This window comes from Monodelphis domestica, chromosome 3 (assembly GCF_027887165.1).
Source record: "Monodelphis domestica isolate mMonDom1 chromosome 3, mMonDom1.pri, whole genome shotgun sequence".
In the NCBI taxonomy this organism is placed as follows: Eukaryota; Metazoa; Chordata; class Mammalia; order Didelphimorphia; family Didelphidae; genus Monodelphis; species Monodelphis domestica.
In genome coordinates, this window is record NC_077229.1 from 403,080,762 (window position 1) to 403,101,488 (window position 20,727).

The window sequence follows — 20,727 nt, forward strand, 5'->3', positions numbered from 1 at the left end:
TATTTTAAAAATATAATTATAACTGTTCTCAAGTTATTTTGACTTTTTTAAGTTAGATTGGTTTTTGGAAACTAGCTTATTATACTAAACTTTACCAAAATGAATGATGAGTATTATAAAATGTCATGGTGCTTTTAAACAAAGATGACTTAACTTTGTTTCCACACTTCTCTTTCAATTTATCTGAGTTATAAACCTCTGCAAATTGACTTCCTTCTTTTGAGTTAGGTTGGTTCCTCTTTGCAAAGGCATCTGTTGGTAGATGAAAAGTCCAAAAGGAAAACTTTTTATAGACACTATGGTTAATTTCTCAAACAATTGCTTTTATTAAAAAATTGAGATTTGATACACATTGATTCAGATTTGACCTTGTTTGAATATACTGTATTAAGTCATCTCTGGACTGCATTTATTTTTCTTGACTGGGAGGTAAACTTTGTTTTCACTTAAAAAAAAGGAGATGTGTTTACTTGGAAGTTGTGTTTTAAAATATCTAATAATTGTGGCCTTTATTTCACCCCACTTTGAGAGGATGTCATATTCTAATCGATAAAACTCTACTTAGGAGGATTATAGATTTTATCAACTTTCATTTGGCCACCATTATAAAGACATTTTCCCCCTAATCTGCCTATTTGTATTTTTTATTTTGGGAATTTCAATTTTTAGAAGGGTTGGGGGTGGGGCAAAGAATTTATATTCTGAAAAGTACCTAGCATTAAGTATTAAGTAAGTAACTTGAGGGATGGCCAAGATCCTAATAAAATCCTAGCATGCTGGGTTGAATGGTAGAAGAACAGTCCCCTGATAAATAAAATTCTAAGCTTTTGGTACATGGAGAAAAGTTGCCTTGGGCTCTAACACTTTTCCTTTCTTGGAAGGACCTAAAAGAAGTCTATTATAATAGTGGCATGTGGTGTGATGGGAAGATCACTGGGTTTGGAATGAGGGAACTTCAGTTCAAACTTGGCTCATTAAAGTGCTACCTTGTGACTTTCACTGCCCTGGGTCTGGATCCTCATTTGCAATATGAGGGGCTTGTACTAGATGATAAATAAAGCCCTTTTCTAGCTCTAAATCTATGATTCCATGAAACAAGTGACCTCTAAGTTTGCTTCTAGCAGCAGGATCCTATGACCTTGAAAAATGCAAAGAATGAGACAAAAACATGATCTTACTTTTACAAGCTAAGGAGGATTGGTATTATTGGTAAATGCTTAGCGTTAGCATTAGGAATTCCAACCAAAGCCTTATCTCTAGAACGGTATCTTTAATTTACCTGGTTTATCTCTTTTATAAACAAGGCAGACTTTCCCATTCCCACTGCAGGAATCCAGTTCAAAAATCCTATTTCTAGAATCAAAGTGTGGCTTCTCGGGGTCATCTCCATTAGGTACAAACACTGAAATTTAAAATAATGATTAAACAAGATAAAGCATATTACTATTAAGAAGCTAGGCAAATACCAACAACATGGAAATGGGTTCGAACCAAGAACACATGTGATAACCAGTGGAATCATGCATCGGCTATGGGAGAGGTGGTGGGAGGGGGGGGGGAGAAAATGATCTTTGTTTCCAATGAATAATGTTTAGAAATGGCCAAATAAAATAATGTTTAAAGTTAAAAAAAAAAAAGCGAGGGTTAGATGGCTACAAAAAATAACAGGAAAACAAAACACATACGTACTGAAATTGGTAATCTTTTCAAATTTCAGTCAAATGAATTCTAAATATAAGAGACTATGAATGATTTCTTCTGCTTAACAAAGTCTTCTGTCCTTGTTCTTATAATTACAAGTAGACAGAGAAAGAGGGGACACTGGGAATGGAATTCTGGTCTTGGGGAGTTACTACATCATGGTACCAGTAAATTGTCATTAAGCAAATCCCAGGGTCCCTTTTCAGCATGCCCTAAATTAGTGAGCCATGTCAAGGAACAATGTGTCAGGAATGTATTAAACAGTGAAAAAAAGAGTAAGCAAAATTTCAAATTGATTGAAAATCTGGGGGTCTTCATTATGTATGAATATGGATGGGAATGGGCCTGTGCTTTGCTTTAGACCTTTCTGGTAGGTCATGAGTACCTATAGACAAACTGCTGGTAGAGAGAGAGCGAATGAAGAAATTTGCTGGAATTCCAAAGGAAGGCTGTCTTTGGCTGTTTCCCTATAAAATGGCATCCTCCAATGAGACTGGAAACCATCTCTCTCTTGGAATGTTACAGCTCAGTCTAGCTTTTCTTGGCTCAGTCTCTAGTTCTTTTTGGTAAAGCATTATTCCCATAAACCTTCCCCTACCCCCCCCCCCCAAGTGGTATAAAGAGACCAATCAGAAGTTTCGGGTTATGGCATATTGTTTAGCAAATGACCAGAACTCATGTGACCCACAGAGTACAGATCTATTTTCATCAATGTTTCATGAGACAGTCTTATAATAATAACTGACAGTTATATATAACTCTAAGTCTTAAGCACTTTAAAAAATTTTGTTTCACTTGATTCCCACAAAAGGTCTTATAATCTAGGCACTCCAAGTATTAGCCCCATTTTACAAATGAGGAAACTGATGTTCAGCAAGATTAAGTGACTCACCCATGTGTTACAGAGCCAAGAAATGCTTAGGGGAAAAATTCAAACTCTAACCTCTTTTGTTCCCTTTCTCTACTATACCACACTTTTGGAAAGGAAAGAAAAAGAGAAACAACAAAAAAAAAACAAAACCCTCTGTGTGAATCTATATCTTCTAAAGTCTGTGATGGTGGTTGTATTTCTTTAGTTAATTATTTTGTTATTTCTACATTTAAACAATCAGGTTTTCAACTTTAAACTTACTTGGAAAGGATATGTATTTCTTGGTATACAATGGAGAGTGCTTTTCATAATTTTTCCTATGATTGATAGCATAACAACTTTTTCTGTACAAGAAAGAAAAGTAGCTGATCTGGCTGGCAACAGCTGCTTTGGGGGTGCTTATGATAACTGTCTAGATCCTATGCACTAGGACTTCCTTTCAGAAACATTCTCCAAGCCCTTTGTGTGGAAGACAATGTGTTAAGCATTGAGATATGAATACACGAATCAGACAATCCCCATTCACAAGGATTATATTACATTCTCCTAGTGGGGATGCTGCACAGTACACACAACTAAGTAAATACAAGATAATTTGAAGAAAGAGAACACAAAGCAGTGAGTCCCTGGCCAGGATGGCCATTCCACTTCCCCCCCGGAGCTCAGCTACTTCTCTGGCCACCTCCCCCACCCCACCCCACCCCCGGCATGTGTATGAGGAGCCCCTTATAGGTAGCAAATCATCTTATTTTCTTGTATTCGTGTAAAGGAAAACTAAAGTAAGTTCTGAAATTTCTGCCACTGGGTTGGAATAAGCAGCAGTTGGAGTGTTAGAGAGAAGATATTGACAATACTGACAGTTGTTGGGGGAAAGGGCAACTGCAAGTAGCAGTTGGTCTTATGACTAGCACTTCCTTTCTGGCCCTAGAACTGGTAGGAGGCCTTGCTCCCTGTCTCTGGATAGAAGTGCCTCTATTCCTGAATTTCCCAACTGTGTGCTCTCCCTGGATTCTTGTGATTGTGTCATCGACAAAAGGACTTAAGGGAAGCAGATTGAACTGTAAAGCCGGTCTTTAGGGGTGTCAGCCTTTAGAAACAGGCCTAATCAGCTCTGAAGGCCAGAACTTTTCTTTGTCTCACTGTCTATTGCTAATACTTTTGAAATTAAGAAAGTTAGCACAGATATAGCATAGAAAGGAATAAGAGAAACCCTCCTCTAGCCTGTGAGGCCTGGCTTCAGCTCAAAAGCTGAGAGACTCAAACCTCATCTAGGGACATCCCTCTTCCCTCTTCCCTGATACCTCCACAACCCTAACTTGTTATTAAAATTTATCTTTATTTGAATATCGCAGTCATATAAGAGGACTATCTTTTCAGAGGATATAGAGAGAGCTGAATCTCAGAACAGCCATTAAACTATAAACAGTCCTTATTGGACCCCTGCTGGGTGACCTTGGTCTGGGGAAGGCTAGTCCCTCAAGAGGGCCCATGCTTACCTGCTCTAGGGTATCTGCAACATCAATCCATAGAGAAGATGTCCCCTCAGGCTATCATAAGTGGTTTATTTCTCCAGCACCACATTTTTCCAAAAATAGCCTCTTGGCAGGAGGCATCTCTCTCCTTTTATCTCACCGGCACTCATATTCCCTCTCTCCCTCCAACTCTTCCATTCCCTGTTATAGAACCTTCAGTATCCCCTGCCAATCAATCCCCCCATTTTCCCAATAAAAATTATAATATTCACAGGACTTATCGTGGTTCCTGGCACACAGTGAGCACTTGAGAAAAGGTCTGCTCTGTCTATCAAAGATCACTTGAAGGGACCCTTGAAGGACACCTAGATGGGGAGAAAGTCTGTTCCAGGCATGGAGGAAAGCTTTACAAGGACCCAGGAAAAGAATATGGTGCCCAACTCGGGCCACAATGAGTAGGCTGGTTTGGTGGGAATAGAGAGCATAGGAAGAGTAATATTGAACAAGCCCAGTACAGAAGGGAAGAGCCTGGTTGTAGAGGCTGTAAAACAGTGTCCCTGTTGCAAATATGTGATCATAAAGACACTGTACAGACCAGACTGAGGAGTTGGTGTTTTTCCCAAGAGACATTGGGGAGCCACCAAGGAGCCACTTTTTGAGCAGAGAATGACCCGGTTTTAGGAAGGTTATATATGGCAGTTGTATAGACAGTCTGGAGAAGGGAAAAACTAGCATCAGAACAAGCAGGAGGCTAGCCCAAGCATCCAGGATAGAGATGCTCGGGGCCTCACAGGAATGTTGGCAAGAGACGTAAGAAACATTTTGAAGGCAGAATTAACAGACTCGGCCACTATGGGGGCCCAGGGGAGTGAGCACAAGCTTGAGGAGCTAGGGGTCTGGCTGATGGTGATCCTTTTCACAGAAAGTGGGCTGTCTGGAGGAGACCTGAAGGCCAAGCCCTGTTTTGCACACATCACATTCGACACTGATGGGGCACTTAGGCAGTGATGCTCTGCAGGCATCTGTGGGTAGAGCAGCCTTCAGTTATGGGGAGGAATAAGACCTGGGATGTGGAGATTTGAGGACATTGTCATGGAGGTGATAGCTAAGGAGAGAAGAGGGTCCAGACAGAGCCTTGGGAACTGCCTGCACTTAGTGGAGATGAGACAGTCCAGCAGCTCAGACTGCATGGTCAGGCAGCTAGCTATGAGGCAACCCTAGAGAGAGCAATGTCTCAGGAGACAGTACCTAGGAAGTGGGGTGCTTGTTTGTGCCCAAAGTGGCATGGAATTGGAGAAGGATGAGGACTGAGAAAAAAAGTCAGAGCAGTTTGAGGAGAGACTAGAAGCCAAAGGGCAAAGTCTGAGGGAATGGCAGGGTCAAGTGAATGCAGCTTAAAGATAGGAGGACCTGGGCATTTCTGTCAGTTTCAGGGAAAAAGCCAGGGGATGAAACGGGGGTGGGGAGGATGCAGGGCCAGAAAGAACAGGGCTTGGGGAATGTGAGAAGAAATACTTGAAAGGGCAGGTTTTCAAATTGCCTGGCAAACGATGGGAATGTGGGCCATGAAGAGCCATTTCTTCAGTGGTGCCAGTTTTTAGTCATAGGCCCTACCTAGCCTAGACTATCCACGAAAGATTCATCTCATATACCATTCTATATACCATTCTCTAGATCAGTGGATATCAGTGTAGTACAAGGGTCATCCATCTCTTCTCTCTCATTCTTGGAACATGACTGACCTTTTCCTGTCACGCATTTCCCTGGTGTCTCTAACATCGCTTTTCACATGTAAGGCATTGGTAATAAGCTTGGGCTACCTACCCTTCTTCAGGGACTGTGGTGTTCTAAAAATCACTGCCATCTAGTACCACTGAAGCCACACTAGCATTCAAAAGAATATTTATTTCTGCTTGCAGGTTGGGATGACTAAAAGTACTACTAAGACTCCCAAATACAATCCATTTTGCTCTTTTCTATCCATACAACTTTGGTTCCAGCTCACTGTCTCTCTGCAGTGTCTGTCCAAGACATATGAACTGATAGACTAACTCAATGGACTGTCCATTCAAATGCACATCATAGTCTAGACAATAGGAGTTCTTCAGCTACTTAATTTTTCCTATACATTTTCTTAGACCAAACTCTTTTTAGTGGCTGTGGTTCTTATTTAGTATCTTGGGAATGGATGAAATAAGCACAATAGTGTAGAAACATGAGAGCATCTGGAGCATCTCTTTTCCTAAGGAAAATTCCTTTTCCATTTGGATTCTGTGATGGGCATTCTCCATGCAGTGGCAAACTATGTTGGGGAACATTTTTTCTATCCATTTATTGCCTTTCTTGATTTTTGATTACTGAAGGATCATTGAACAGAATTATCTTTATAGATACATCAAGGAATATAAGATATTATGTACATGGAAGACATTGTTGTAGGAGAGTCTTCAAGCACACATTTTGCCTTTTTCTTTAATTAAGGATAGGGATGAGAGATGGGTGATTAAACCCAAGATGAGGTTTATTATCGATGGTCAACACCTTTAAAATTTATAGTCTTAGAGAAGTACTTATTTTTTGTTATCAACATACAATAGACACATGAAGAACTTGTATTCTCTATACCTTTCAATCAATCATTTGACTCTACAGATGTTGTCTTCTATAGGATATTATTGCAAAAACCTGACCACCTCCTTCTTATATTTTTTATTTTTTAAAAACTCTTACCTTCTGTCTTAGAATCAATATTGAGTATTGGTTCCAAGGCAGAAGAATGGTAAGGGATAGACAATGGGAGTTAAATGTCTTGCCCAGTGCCCAAGGTCACATAGCTGGTAATTATCTGAGGCCAGATTTGAACCCAGGTCCTTCTGTTTCCAGATATGGCTATCTACTATCCTAGCTGCCCCTCATATAGTTTATAAAAGGTCACTTTGATAAATGTGCAGATCATTCTTCTCATAATTTTATAAATTTAAGGCAGGAGATATATAAGTGAGTATTTTTTCTCAGATTTTTGGAGAAGGTTTTGGCTTATAATTTTTAACCTCTCCACCTCCACTCTGTTTGACTAAAAACACTTTAGAATGCTTTTTAGCACTTCACTTTATTCTAATAATAGTTATGGATTTCGTACTTCATCTTCCCTTCTAGATTATAAAATCCTTGAGGCCAAGGTTTTATCTTATCTTCATATTTCAACTACCAAGTATGGTGTTATGCTTATAGTGTATACCTAGTAATTGTTTATTACACTGAATTAGATGCTAGTACTGTAATATATCAGCTACTATCAGTAAAACAAGCAATATACATTCTAAATTTATTACTTGTACCTTCATCCTCATCTTCTTCCAGGTCCCCAAGACTTGGTGAATTGGGAAGCAAATAAACGGATGACTGGTGGAGCTGGTTCAGCTTCATGAGGCTGTTAATCATCAGGCTGCCCAATGGGACGGGATAATCTGTATGAAATTGAGAAAGGAGACTAGGTAGAATAGGTCCCTTTCCATGATGACCACTAAGAGGGGAAAGTTTCTCTCTCCTTGGATAAGCAAAGGTAAGCCATGGTTTAGAGAAAGGAAATGTCTTGCTTTTCTTCACACATGACACTCCATCTCCCATCTTTGGGTGTCTCTGCTCTGGTTGTCCCCAGGCTGTGAATATTCTTCTTTTTCATCTCTGCCTCTAAGAATGCTTTATTTTCTTTAAGTCTCACTTTCAGCACTAGTTTCTCCATGAAGCCTTTCTTGTTAGTGTCCTCCTTCACAAATCTACCTTGTATTTATTGTATTTATGCTTATATCTGTACCTATTGTCTACACTAGTAGGGTGGAAACTTCCCTAGAATAGAACTTTTCATTTTTTGTTTTGTAACCCTAGCATTCAGCATAGCACCTGGCACAGAGTAGGTGCCTAATTATTGCTTATTGATTGATGATTTAGTGCCAGGGCTAAGAGCCATGTCCTCTGATGAATGCTAAAGAGGAGACGACTGTCATCTTTCATACTGAAGATGCCCACTATAACAACCAGAAAAATGCCAGCATGCCAGTCAGAGAGAAAAGTCTGAGGCCCATAAGTGATGAAAATGCCCACCTGTGTGGGGGATAGAATTGCCCTTTGGCTATGATACAGTAGTACATGCAATTTCCATGAAAAGATTGTATGGTAAAAATTAAGAGTTAATGAGGAGGGACCACTAGGTAGGTAGCTCAGTGACTAACCAGGTCCTGGGCTCAAATCTGGCCTCAAATACTTCCTGGTTGTGTGTCCCTGGGCAAGTCACTTAACCCTAATTGCTAGGCTGTTATTTTTTTCTGCCTTGGAACCAATACTTAGTGTTGATTCTAAGAGAAAAACTGTATGAAGGAAAGGTAACAATTGCAAATGATTGGCAGGACTTAGAATCTCATGAGTCTACTGGGTCAAGATTCCAAGCAGTTGAGGGGGGGGGGTTCCAACTGCCATTCTCTCTGGAGGAGCAGGACCAGGAATAAGGTGTGGTTCAAAGGATCATCCATCAACAACTGGCCTTTGAAGATTTCAGCTGGGGTGAGAGAGTATATCTGGTGAGCCTACTGTACAGCCTGACTGGAGAAAGACCTCCAGGACTCTTGTGTGTGAGATTCTGTTACCCTGTTGGACTTACTCTAAGAAACTTAGTTATTTAGATTTTAGGATAGGTATTAGAGGATTTAATATCTAGGATAAGTGTTAGCAGTTATCTTTCCCTTCCTTCTATTCCCAAACCCTTCATCCCTTTTCCTGTTAATAAAATCAATATTTTTATATGTTTACCTCTGTATTGCTATCCTTCCCCTAACCCAATTAATGTTTGTGGATAATTTAAAAAAAAGTTAAGAGAAGCAGAACTAAAGGCTAAGGAAAGTGAAATAAAAGAGGTAAAGGCAGTGGCAGCATTAAAATCAATAAAGGCTAACTCTAATTACTATAAGCCAGGAGAAAGGAAATCAGGTCCCCCACAATGCTTTCTCTGTAATAGGGTTGGACATTTTGTTAAGGAATGCAGATTTAGAGGCCAGTTTGCCAGACAAATGAATAGATATGGAAGACATAATAGAAACAACTGGAATAACAGCAATAATAATTATAATTATAATTATAATGGATAGAATAGTAATTATGTAAGAAGGAATAATGTAAATGTGTCAAAATACCTGCTGTCAAGGACAACAAGCCTCAATCTTACAACTATGCAGGATTGAGTAAAGTCTGGAGCAAGGCCAAAATATAGCCAGGTGGTGAAAGGTGACCAGAGCAAGGATGCCTGTCTGTTATGAAGGTTTACCCAGAATGCATTAGTAATTGAATCAAGGGATAATTAGTGGTGTATAAATGAAAATAAGTATATTGGTAATGAGGTAATGATGACGATTTAAATGAATTAATTGAATCAAAGGATAATATAATTGGTGTAAATAATTTTAGGGAAAAAGAAAGTTGTAATAACAGTAGAAAATTCTAATGGATGTAAAATAATGGAAATTAATGAAGAATATAAACTGAATAATAATAATGAAATTATAGATGAGAACAATGATACCAAAGTGGAGGTTATTAGGACCAATAAGAGTGGTATAAAAGCTGATGATGCAAATTCCTGGGAATATCATGTAGTTCAAGCAGATGTACGCTTGGATGGACAGGAAATGACTGAGCTTTGTTCTGATGTTACTATGCTAGTACCAGTATTATAAACATTTCATCCTCCAAACACTACAGAGCCCTATGTATCTGTTATAATAGGTGATCAGATATATGGTCTTTTGGTTGATACTGGAGTCAGCAAATCAGTTTTGCAAACTCTTCCTAAAGATTGTAGAGCTGTGGAAGTAATAGGAGCTACTGGAAAACCAGAAAGAACCTAAAATGATTGTTTTAGGTCCTTTATCTATGGAGCATGCATTTCTTTGTATGCCAGACTGACCCATTAATCTTCTTGGTAGGGATTTGTTGTGTAAATTATGAACAACAATCTAATGTATTGATACTGGAGATATATCATTACATCTACCAGAAAAATCTCTGAAAGCTTTTCCATTGCTGTTCTTAGATTCAGTCAGCACAGAGGATGAGTTGGATTCCATCTATCCTATTCCTAAGGATATCCCTGAAGATTTATGGTCAAAGTCTTCCACAGATGTAGGTCTATTGAAATCAGCTACTCCAGTAAGGGTGAGGACTAAGGAAGGACCAGTTCCTTGTGTACCTTAATATCCCTTAAGTAAAGAAGCAATCGAAGGTATTACACCTATTATCGAGTCCCTAATCCAAGAAGGGATCATAATACCTTGCTTCTCAGAATACAATGCACCTATACTTCCAATAAAAAAGCCAAAGCTAGATCAGAATAACAAAATCATCTACAGATTCATACAAGATCTGAGAGCTGTAAATGATCATGTGTTAAAGACACATCCTATTGTACCAAGTCCAGTTGCTATAATCTCTTCCATTCCAAGTCAAACAAGATATTTCACTGTGGTAGATTTATGCTAAGCATTTTTCTTGATACCAATTCATGAGTATTCTCAAAAGAGCTTTGCTTTTACCTGGGAGAAAACATAGTGGACATGGACTCATCTTTCACAGGGATTCACCAATTCCCTAAGCCAGTTCTCACATTTTGAATAGAGACCTTAAAACTATAACATTCAAGGAAAGTAAAATAGTACATTTTGTTGATGATATCCTCCTAGTATCACCATCTGTTGAAGTGTTTTTAAGAAGTAGCAAGATTCTTTTGATTGAATTATATAAATATGGGCATAAAATCTCCAAGGCAAAATTATAGGTTTTGCCTCACATTGAATATATTGGATTTGTGTTGTCAGAGGCTTTCAGAAGTATCACAAAGAAAAGAATAGCTGACATCCAGAAACTGAGTGCACCTAAGACCAAAAAGCAACTTAGAGCCATTCTTGGGACAACTGATTTCTGTAGACAATGGATACCGGGATATAGTGAAATAACTAAGTGTCTAACAGATCTAACCAGGAATACAGAATCAGAACCTCTGAAACTAAAACCTGAACATCTGCAAGCCTTAAGTAAACTTAAGAAAGTGATTTTATTTACACCAGCTTTGGGTATACCATTTCAACTATTTGTAAATGAGATGAAAAGTATTGCTTCTGGTGTACTGACACAGACTTTAGGACAAAGTTACCATCCAATTGGATACTATAGTTGTCAGCTAGATCCAATTGCTGCTGGTACAGTTCCTTGTCTAAGGGGTATAGCAGCTACAGCTGTGTTGGTCCAGAAGTCAGTTGATTTAATTTTGGGAAGTCCATTGACTGTATATTGTTCACATCAAATAGAAGCACTAATGAGGAAATTTCGTACTCAAGCATATTTCAACCAACAAATATCCAAGTATGAAATTATACTTCTAGGTAGTGAAAACATCAAGTTGAGGAGGTGTAGTGTATTAAATCCAGCTACACTTCTCCCTGACTTGCCAAAGAACAGTGAACCATTACATGAATGTGTAGAAGTAGTAGATCTAGTGGATGTACCTAGAATGGATTTAAAAGACACTCCAATCAAAAGTCCAGACTTGGTTTTATTCACTGATGGTTCTTCATATTTGTGTAATGGAATTAGATGTACATGTGCTACAGTTGTCACAGAATATGAGACACTGTGGTATGGATCATTGCCTAGTAACCTTAGTGCTCAAGGTGCAGAGTTGGTCAAGTTGAAGCAAGCATGTCTTCTGGCTGATGGTAAAAGTACAAATATTTATACAGATTCTTGATATGCTTTCTCAGTTTGTCATGCTACAGGACTGATCTGGAAACAATGAGGTTTTATTGCTGCATCAGAAAAATGAATTGCTCGTGTAGAAATGATAACTAAGTTGTTGGATGCCATCCAGAAACCAAAAGAGCTAGCTGTGATCCATTGTAGAAGTCATATATATGACAGAGATTTAGCCTCTAAAGGAAATCATAGAGCTGATATAACTGCAAAATTTGCTGCCAGGAATGCTCCAGGATATGTAATGAACTTGTCAACTATTGAATCTGATGATCTAGAAAAAGCTTATGTAGACTCAGAAATTCAGAAATGGAAGGAGAAGTTTGGAGCAAGGAAAGAGTATAGAATATGGGTTGCAGATATTGGAAAACCACTGTTACCAAAGACTTATATACCTATTTGTGTCAAGCCATCCACACAAAAGGTCATTTTAGCACTCAAGCTGACTCTGTAAAGAGGCAATGGATAGCTCCTGGAATAAGTACTGTAGCAAGTAAAAACTGTACAAGCTATTCTGTTTGCCAAAAATTCAATCAAGGGGCATTTAGACAGAAAGGTTTAGCAGTAGACCTTTAGCATATTGTTCATTTGGGAGTCTACAAATTGATTACATCAGCACGTAAAAAGCTGGAAGATACCTCTGAAAAAGGTCTAATTACTCAAATTTATAAAGAGCTAAATAAATTGTACAAAAAATCAAGCCATTCCCCAATTGGGCAAGGGACATGAATAGGCAATTTTCAGTTAAAGAAATCAAAACTATTAATAAGCACATGAAAATGTGTTCTAAATCTCTTATAATCAGAGAGATGCAAATCAAAACATCTCTGAGGTATGACCTCACATCTAGCATTAGCATATGGCTAACATGACAGCAATGGAAAGTAATGAATTCTGAAGGGGATGTAGCAAAGTTGGGACATTAATGCACTGCTGGTGGAGTTGTGAATTGATACAACCATTCTGGAGGGCAATTTGGAACTATGCACAAAGGGTGCTAAAAGACTGTCTGCCCTTTGATCCAGCCATAGCACTGCTGGGTTTGTACCCCAAAGAGATCATAAGTAAAAAGATATATACAAAAATATTCATAGCTGCACTCTTTGTGGTGGCAATAAAAAATGGAAAATGAGGAGATGCCCTTCAATTGGGGGAATGGCTAAACAAATTGTGGTATATGCTGGTGATGGAATACTATTGTGCTCAAAGGAATAATAAACTGGAGGAATTCCATGTGAACTTGAATGATCTCTAGGAATTGATACAGAGTGAAAGGAGCAGAACCAGGAAAACATTGTACACAGAGACTGATACATGGTGGTACAATAGAATGTAAAAGACTTCTCCATTAGTGGCAATGTAGTGATCCTGAACAACTTAGAGGAATCTACAAGAAAAACCACTATCCACATTGAGAGGAAAAACTGTGGGAGTAGAAACACTGAAGAAAAACAACTACTTTATTACATGGGTCAATGGGGGATATGATTGGGTATATAGACTCTAAATGAACATCCTAGTGCAAACATCAACAACATGGAAATCGGTTCTGATCATGGACACATGTAATACCCAGTGGAATCGTGCGTCAGCTATGAGAAGGGTGGAGCGAGGGGAAGGAGGGAAAGAATATGATCCTTGTAACCAAGGACTAATGTTCTAAATTGACTAAATAAAATTTTTAAAAAGCTGGAAGATACAAGTTTGGTCTGGTAATCATAGACAGATTGACCAAATGGCCTGAAGCTTTTCCATCAAATACAAATACTTTGTGGTAATAGTGTTGATTAAGGAAATTATACCTAGATTTGGAGCACCACTAACCATAGACTCTGATAAGGGATCTCATTTCACCCAAGATATCCTGAAAAGAGTCTATGAGAATCTAGGAATAACACTGAAATATCATGTTCCTTATCACCCACAAAGTTCAGGTCAAGTGGAGTGCATAAATGGGCAACTCAAGACTATGGTGGGGAAGATCTGTACTGAAACTCATCTCAAATGGTCAGATATTCTTCCTATAGCTTTGTTTTGCCTACATACAAGACCAAGAGAAGATTTGCATATATCATCACATGAAATGCTCTTTTTACATGCTCCACTACAAGCAAAAACTTATAAGACAGTCTATATATCACTGTTAGGAGGAGATTGTCAACTTGCTTCATGCTTAAGTGCTTTACAACAAAGAATTACATGATATGGGAGTATTAATTCAATCTGGTCCGTTGGATTATTCTCCCCATGATTTCAAACCAGGAGATATGGTATATGTTAAAAACTTTGCTAAAACATCAGCAATGCAAGAGAGTTGGGTAGGTTCTTACACCATTGTGTTAGTTTCTCCATCTTCAGTAAAAGTTTTGGGTAGAGATTTATGGTATCATTGTTAATATATAAAATTAGCACATGGTATATAAATAATGAGAATGTACAAATCACCGAAGAAGAGATTGTAGAAAGTTAGAATCATCAGGCAAATTGAGTCTGCAGTCAAAAAAATCAGTAAAGAGAGGACCATTCCAGTGGAAGAGGATAGAAGAGGACAATGAAGATCAAGAGGAGAATTCAGGAATTAATGGACATTGTTAAAAGACTTAAACTTATAAATTTAAAGACTTTGAGGAATTCACAATGAAGAAAATCACAGAATTAATGGACTAACGAATTAAAATTGTGGATAATGTATTATAACACAAAACAACATAACATTAACACAAACAAACATAAATATATTTACTTCCATGGAATTGGAAAAGAAGAATTATTCAAAAGCAAGATAAAATGAGAAGAAAAGATTTGAAATATTGTAAGTATATTGCATGCAACAGTAACAAAACACTAACATAACAGTAACATTGGCATTACACTAACAAAACAACATAATATAACAAAGTAATAATATAAAACAACACACAAAACATATAAATGGTTAGGTTACATTTGAATGGGTGAAACAATGTATAGTTGAATTACTAACAATGTTATAATTAGCTATTGAGTAGTTGGTTACTAAGAGAACTTAGTTAGCTACTTAGATACTTAGTTTTAGTATAGAAATTTAGGTAGACAAGATTTTAGAAGATTTTTGAAGATAGAGATTTAGTTAGGTAAGATTAAGTAGATAAGATTAGATACGATGATAAAGGATACTGTGATAAATCCTTTATCACAATTCTGACTTGCATTACAACATATTTAACAACATACCTTACATAAAACAACATATAACTTCATATATCACACAAAATTGTAAATACAGCTGCATATATGTAAATAGTGTATATAATAGAATTGTAAATTAATTGTATTATACTGTAAGTACATGTATATATGTAACTTATATGTAACATGTATAAATATTAAGTGTGTATATAAGTGCATTGTATAGCACACATGTATATATTGTGTGTACTATATGTATGTGTGTATATGTGTGTGTAAATTATGTACATAGCTTGCTTATATCTATTGTTACAGATATTTGCATAAGTGAATTTGATGTTTTGGTTTCATTTCTGAGTAAAAACTTATGCAATGTTGTGTTTATTTTTATTTTCAAATTTTTTTCTCTAAGTTTGATGTTAATGTATTACAATAGTATTAGAATGTTCTCTATTAGTTGATAAGAATAGATTTATGAGTTTAATATTTGCATGGAAGTTGTGGTCATCATTTTGCTTTTGAGGTAATTTGCTTGTTGTGATTTGCTTATGTTTGAAATTTGTACTTGTTCATTATTTAATTCCTTTTTCCCTTTCCTTGTTAAAATCCCTAGAATAGGTTAGTATTAGTGAGATTAAGGTAGTTGAGTGTAGGTTGTTCGTTATTTTGGGTAGATATTTTAGTTTAGGTAATTTGTAAGTATTTTAGATTGTGCACAAATGCTGAAATAGTGTTTTCAACACGATTTAAGCTTTGTTCAAAGGGGGGACTATATCAAGGAAAGGTAGCAATTGCAAATGAGTGGCAGGACTTAGAATCTCATGAACCTACTGGGTCAAGATTCTAAGCGGTTTAGGGGCAGGGGGTTCCAACTGCCATTCTCTCTGGAGGAGCAGGAGCAGGAGTAAGGTGTGGCTCAAAGGATCCTGATCATCCATCAACAACTGACCTTTGAAGATTTCAGCTGGGGTGATAGAGTATATCTGGTCAGCCTGCTGGACAGCCTGACTGGAGAAAGACCTCTACCTTGCTGAGAGCATCTGTGAACATCAATTGGGACTCCTGGCTCATCAAGGACTCTTGGGTGTGAAATTCCGTTACCCTGTTGGACTTACTCTAAGAAGCTTAGCTATTTAGATTTTAGGATAGGTATTAGAGGATTTAATATCTGGGATAAGTCTTAGCAGTTACCTTTCCCTTCCTTCTATTCCCAAACCCTTCATCCCTTTTCCTGTTAATAAAACAAAAAAATTTATATGTTTACCTCTGTATTACTATCCTTCCCCTCACCCAATTAATGTTTGTAATGATTTGTAATTATTAAAACAAAGGTAAGGGCTTTAAAAAAAGAAAAATAGAATACTGCTGCCAGAAGGGAGAGGAAGATTATAATTTCCACTTTAAATGTCAGATTAAAAAACAGAACCAGATTTTTCAGACAAGCCAATGGGCAGTTATTGGAATAACTAGTTCCCTGGGGAGATGGGGAACTACTAGCTCCCAAAGCAACCCATTCCATTTAGAGATACTTTTCACCATTAAGAAGCCTTTCTTGACATTGAGTGTGTTTCACCCCATCTTAATTTTATCCATTGTCCCTGGTTCTTTCCTCTGGGGATGAATAAAATAAGCTCAATTCCTCTTCCAAATGATAACTCTTCAAATTATTAAAGATAGTTACCAACCCTACTCCTAAGTTCCTGCCCCAACATTTCCCAAGTCTTCTCTTCTCCAAAGTTAACTAGTCTCATTTCATTCTAACAGCACTTGGGCAGGATTTGATTCCAGGTCCTCTTCTGGACATGCTGAGCTTATCAAAAGTCCTTTCTAAAATATGGTACCCAGAGTTAAATACAATTCTCTAGATTGTGGCCTGGCCCCTCCCCTCTGTCAAGCCATACTTCTCAATGCTATCTGGACAAGATCTCCTTGTTTTGGTTGTCATGTTGCACTGTTGACTTATACTGACTTCACATTGCACTAAAATGCCCAAATCCTTTTCAGCCAAATTTCTGCCGACTGTTCCCTCTCCATCTTCTACTTGTAAAATCAATATTCTATATTCAAATGGAGGACTTCACATTTATTTACTGTTAAATTTCTTCATGTTGAATTCAGTCTAATGTTTTAGCCTGTAAGAACTTTTTTGTGTGTATAGATAGGGAGATGGAATCCTAACTGTTATCCCTTCCAGCTTTCTGCCATCTGCAAATATGCCTCCTATTCCTTTAAGCAAGTCATTAATAAAATTGTTGGGCAGCTAGGTGGTTAAGTGGATGGAGCACCAGACTTAGAGTTGGAAAGATCTGAGTTTAAATCTAGTTTCAGATACTTACTAGCTGTGTGATCCTGGGCATGCCACAACACTTTTTGCCTCAGTATCCTCATCTGTAAAATGAGCTGGAGAAGGAAATGGCAAATTGCTCCAGTATCTTCACCAAGAAAACCACAAAAGGGGTCACAAAGAGATGGACACAAGTGAAACAGCTGAACAACAACAAATAAAATTGTTGAACAGCAGTTCTAAGCATAGAGGCATTGTACTGGATACCTCCCTCTAGGATGGCCTGGAACTAGTAAGGATTCTTTGAGTCTGGCCTTTCAAAAAGTTCTAAATCAAATTACCACTATATGATTCATGTATTTCCATTTTTCCCCATAAAATAGTATGATGAAATACTTTATTAACCTCTTTGGTGATATCTAAGTAAACTATATTTATTGTTTTCCCTTGGCAAGTCATTTAACCTCTTTACTCATTTGTAAAATAGGAAAAATACTAACTTCAAAAGGTTTCTGGGAAGAAAACATAGTCCTTAAAATGCTAAACATGAATTGCTATTTTATTACTCATTTTTTAAATTTTGTTCTCTTTCCTCTACAGAAGAGAATGGTTCTTCTTAATTTATAAAATATATAATAGGAAAATGAGAGGAATGTTGAGGCTGACCTAGCTGGAGGAACAACGCAATCTACAGCCAAACAACCAAGTGGCTACTTTCGAAAGCCAGGGCCAGGGTCTTAAAGTGACTTTTATATTTATGGATTCACATGTCCCATTTGTCTCAGCTATTATTTTGTTTTTTTCCCTTAAAACCCTTACCTTCCTTCTTAGGATCAATACTGTGTATTGGTTCCAAGGCAGATGAGTGGTAAGGGCTAGGCAATGGAGGTTAAGTGACTTGCCCAGGGTCACACAGCTAAAGTGTCTGAGGCCAGATTTGAACCTAGGACCTCCTGTCTCTAGGCCTGGCTCTCAATCCACTGAGCCACTTACATGCCCTTCAGCTATTATTTGTGTATATGAAGCAATGAAAAGTCAGAGCAGTTGAGAGACCTACAGACTATCAAAATGAAAATTCAATACTTTTGTACTACTATTTTTTGAAACACCTTTTATTACTGTTTAATTGTTTTTCAGTTGTGTCTGACTCTTTGTGCTCCCCACTGGGATTCTCTTGGCAAAGATATTGGAATGGTTTGCCATGTTCTTCTCCAGCTCATTTTATAAATAAGGAAACTGAGGCCAACAAGGTTAAGTGACTTGTCCAGGCTCACATAGTTAGTGTCTGAGGCCAGATTGGAACTCTAAGAGATGTCTTACTCCCTGCCCAGCACTTTATACACCACTTCACATAACTTCCCCTTTGAAACACATAGATGAGCCAATTATATCTAAGTCTCCTAGAGGGTAGCCCACCAGCTCATAACGTTGGATGGCTTTAGTCCCAACATTTCAGTGATTGTGTGAAAATACAGTGTTCTATAGGCTAGGAGGTTGCTTAAGGATTTCAGTCCTTTGATTGACCCTTGATTTCTATTATGTCAACAAAGTCCAAAAATATTTGCTGGTCTTCTAAGAAGGAAGAAGTTTATATTAAACACTACCTGGATTTTATGGAAGCCACTGTGGTTTCTACCATGGCTGGGAGACAACCAAGCCTTTTGGACATTACATTATAGAGAAACATTTCAAGGAGACCAATAATGCAGGTTGGACAAGAAGAAGTGGTAGGGAAGTGAACTTACTATCTAGTTTCACATTCCACAGCATATGGAAGCCATTTGTCATCAGGTAAAAATTCCTTAAATCATCTGGCAGGATACAATCATTTTCCTGTAATTGTAAATCATCTGAGCATTAGAATAGGACTAATTAAGAGGGTAGGAGAAGGAGAAAAGAGTAAAATGCTTATGCTTTAAACCAAAAGATTATACACCCAACTAGGAATGTTTACCAGCCCCTGCCCTGAAACCAAATGCAAACTGTCAAGCACCCCCAAAGGGAAAAAAAAATATGGATTTTAAACACTAATAAAAATTCACATTTATGTAGCATTCAAAAATTTCAAAGCATTTTCCTTACAATCTTATGAAATGCATAGTTAGAAGTAATCATAGCTCACATTTACAAAACACCTTGCATGCATTATGTTTGCATATTATTCTATCCTCATGGAAACTCACATTTTAGATGGGAGGAAATGGGCCCACAGAGGCTCAGTGATTTGTCCAGGACCATGTAACTTGTGGTATCTTGAGGTGGGATTTCAGCCTGGGCATTCAGACCCAAGCCAGCATTCCATCCACTATACCAATAGCCAGCTCACTATTCAACTTAGAGATCCAACTGCAAACCCAAGGAGTACAAAGGTACAAAGTGTACAAGGTACAGAGCTTCATCTGGATTCATGGAGGTTAAAGGTGACCTGGAACTAGGAATGATTCTTTGAGTTTGACTATTTGAAGAATTCTAAATCTAATCATCATCACGTGGCTAGTCCACATCCATCTTTTCCACAAAACGGTCTGAGATTTTCTCTACCTCTTTCATAATATCTAGATAAATTATATTTGCTAAAGTCCCCTGATTTAGTTCTGCTACCCTGGACAAGTTGTTTAACTTCTTTCTATACTACTTTTCTCCTCTGTAAAATGGGTTGAAGGAACCAGTGATGTTTAGCCTGAAGAAAAGAAGATTTAGGAGTGAACATGAGAAGTGTTACCTGAAAGGTTTCTATAGAAGAGGAAAAGGGAAGAGAATAAGCATTTCTACAGGGCAGCCACTGTGCTAAGTACTATTACAACTATTATCTCATTTGCTTATCATAACATCCCTGAAAGGTAAGTGCTGTTTTTATCCCCATTTTGCACTTGCCCAGGGACACAAAGCTGACAAGTGTCTGACATTGGATTTGATTGTGGGTCTTCTTGACATGAGACCCAGTTCTATCTCCTGTGCCATGGAGGCCTGTGGTAGATTAATAAGAATTATAGTTTTCTCCTTAGTCCTAGAAAGGAGGAATGGGCAAAAGTTATAATGAACCAAATCTAGGTTTTGTGTTGAGAAAAACTTCCCAACAATTTTGTTGTTCAGTCATGTTTAACTCTTTGTGACCCTGTGGACTATAGCACACCAATGTCATCCATAATGATTTTCTTGGCAAAAAATACTGAAGTGATTTGTCATTTCCTTCTCTAGTAGATTAAGTCACACAGAGGTTAAGTGACTTGCCCAGGATCACCTAGCAAATAAGGGTCTGAGGTCAGATTTGAACTCAGGCCTTCCTTGACCCCAGACCCAGCACTCTATCCCCTGAGCCATTTTAGCTTCCAACAATTACAGCTTTCCAAAAAGGGAGAGGTAGTGGGTTCCCCACAGTTGAGATCTTTAAGCAGAAGGTGTGTAATTAAACCCTCTGGTATATTGTAGATTTCCTTTCT

At 37.8% G+C, this 20,727-nt stretch overlaps 1 protein-coding gene across 2 annotated transcripts in view; it reads right to left on the minus strand.

Moving 5' to 3' along the window:
• TPGS2 (tubulin polyglutamylase complex subunit 2) overlaps nt 1–20,727 on the minus strand; it is a 73,194-nt gene that overhangs the window by 12,582 nt on the left and 39,885 nt on the right. For both annotated transcript variants that reach the window (XM_007486731.3, XM_056820801.1), the window contains exons 3-5: nt 19,033–19,120; nt 7,383–7,511; nt 1,280–1,402 (exon numbers count right to left, since the gene is read on the minus strand). In XM_007486731.3, the coding sequence (XP_007486793.1) occupies nt 1,280–1,402; nt 7,383–7,511; nt 19,033–19,120 (340 nt within the window). The remainder of the gene's footprint in view (nt 1–1,279; nt 1,403–7,382; nt 7,512–19,032; nt 19,121–20,727) is intronic.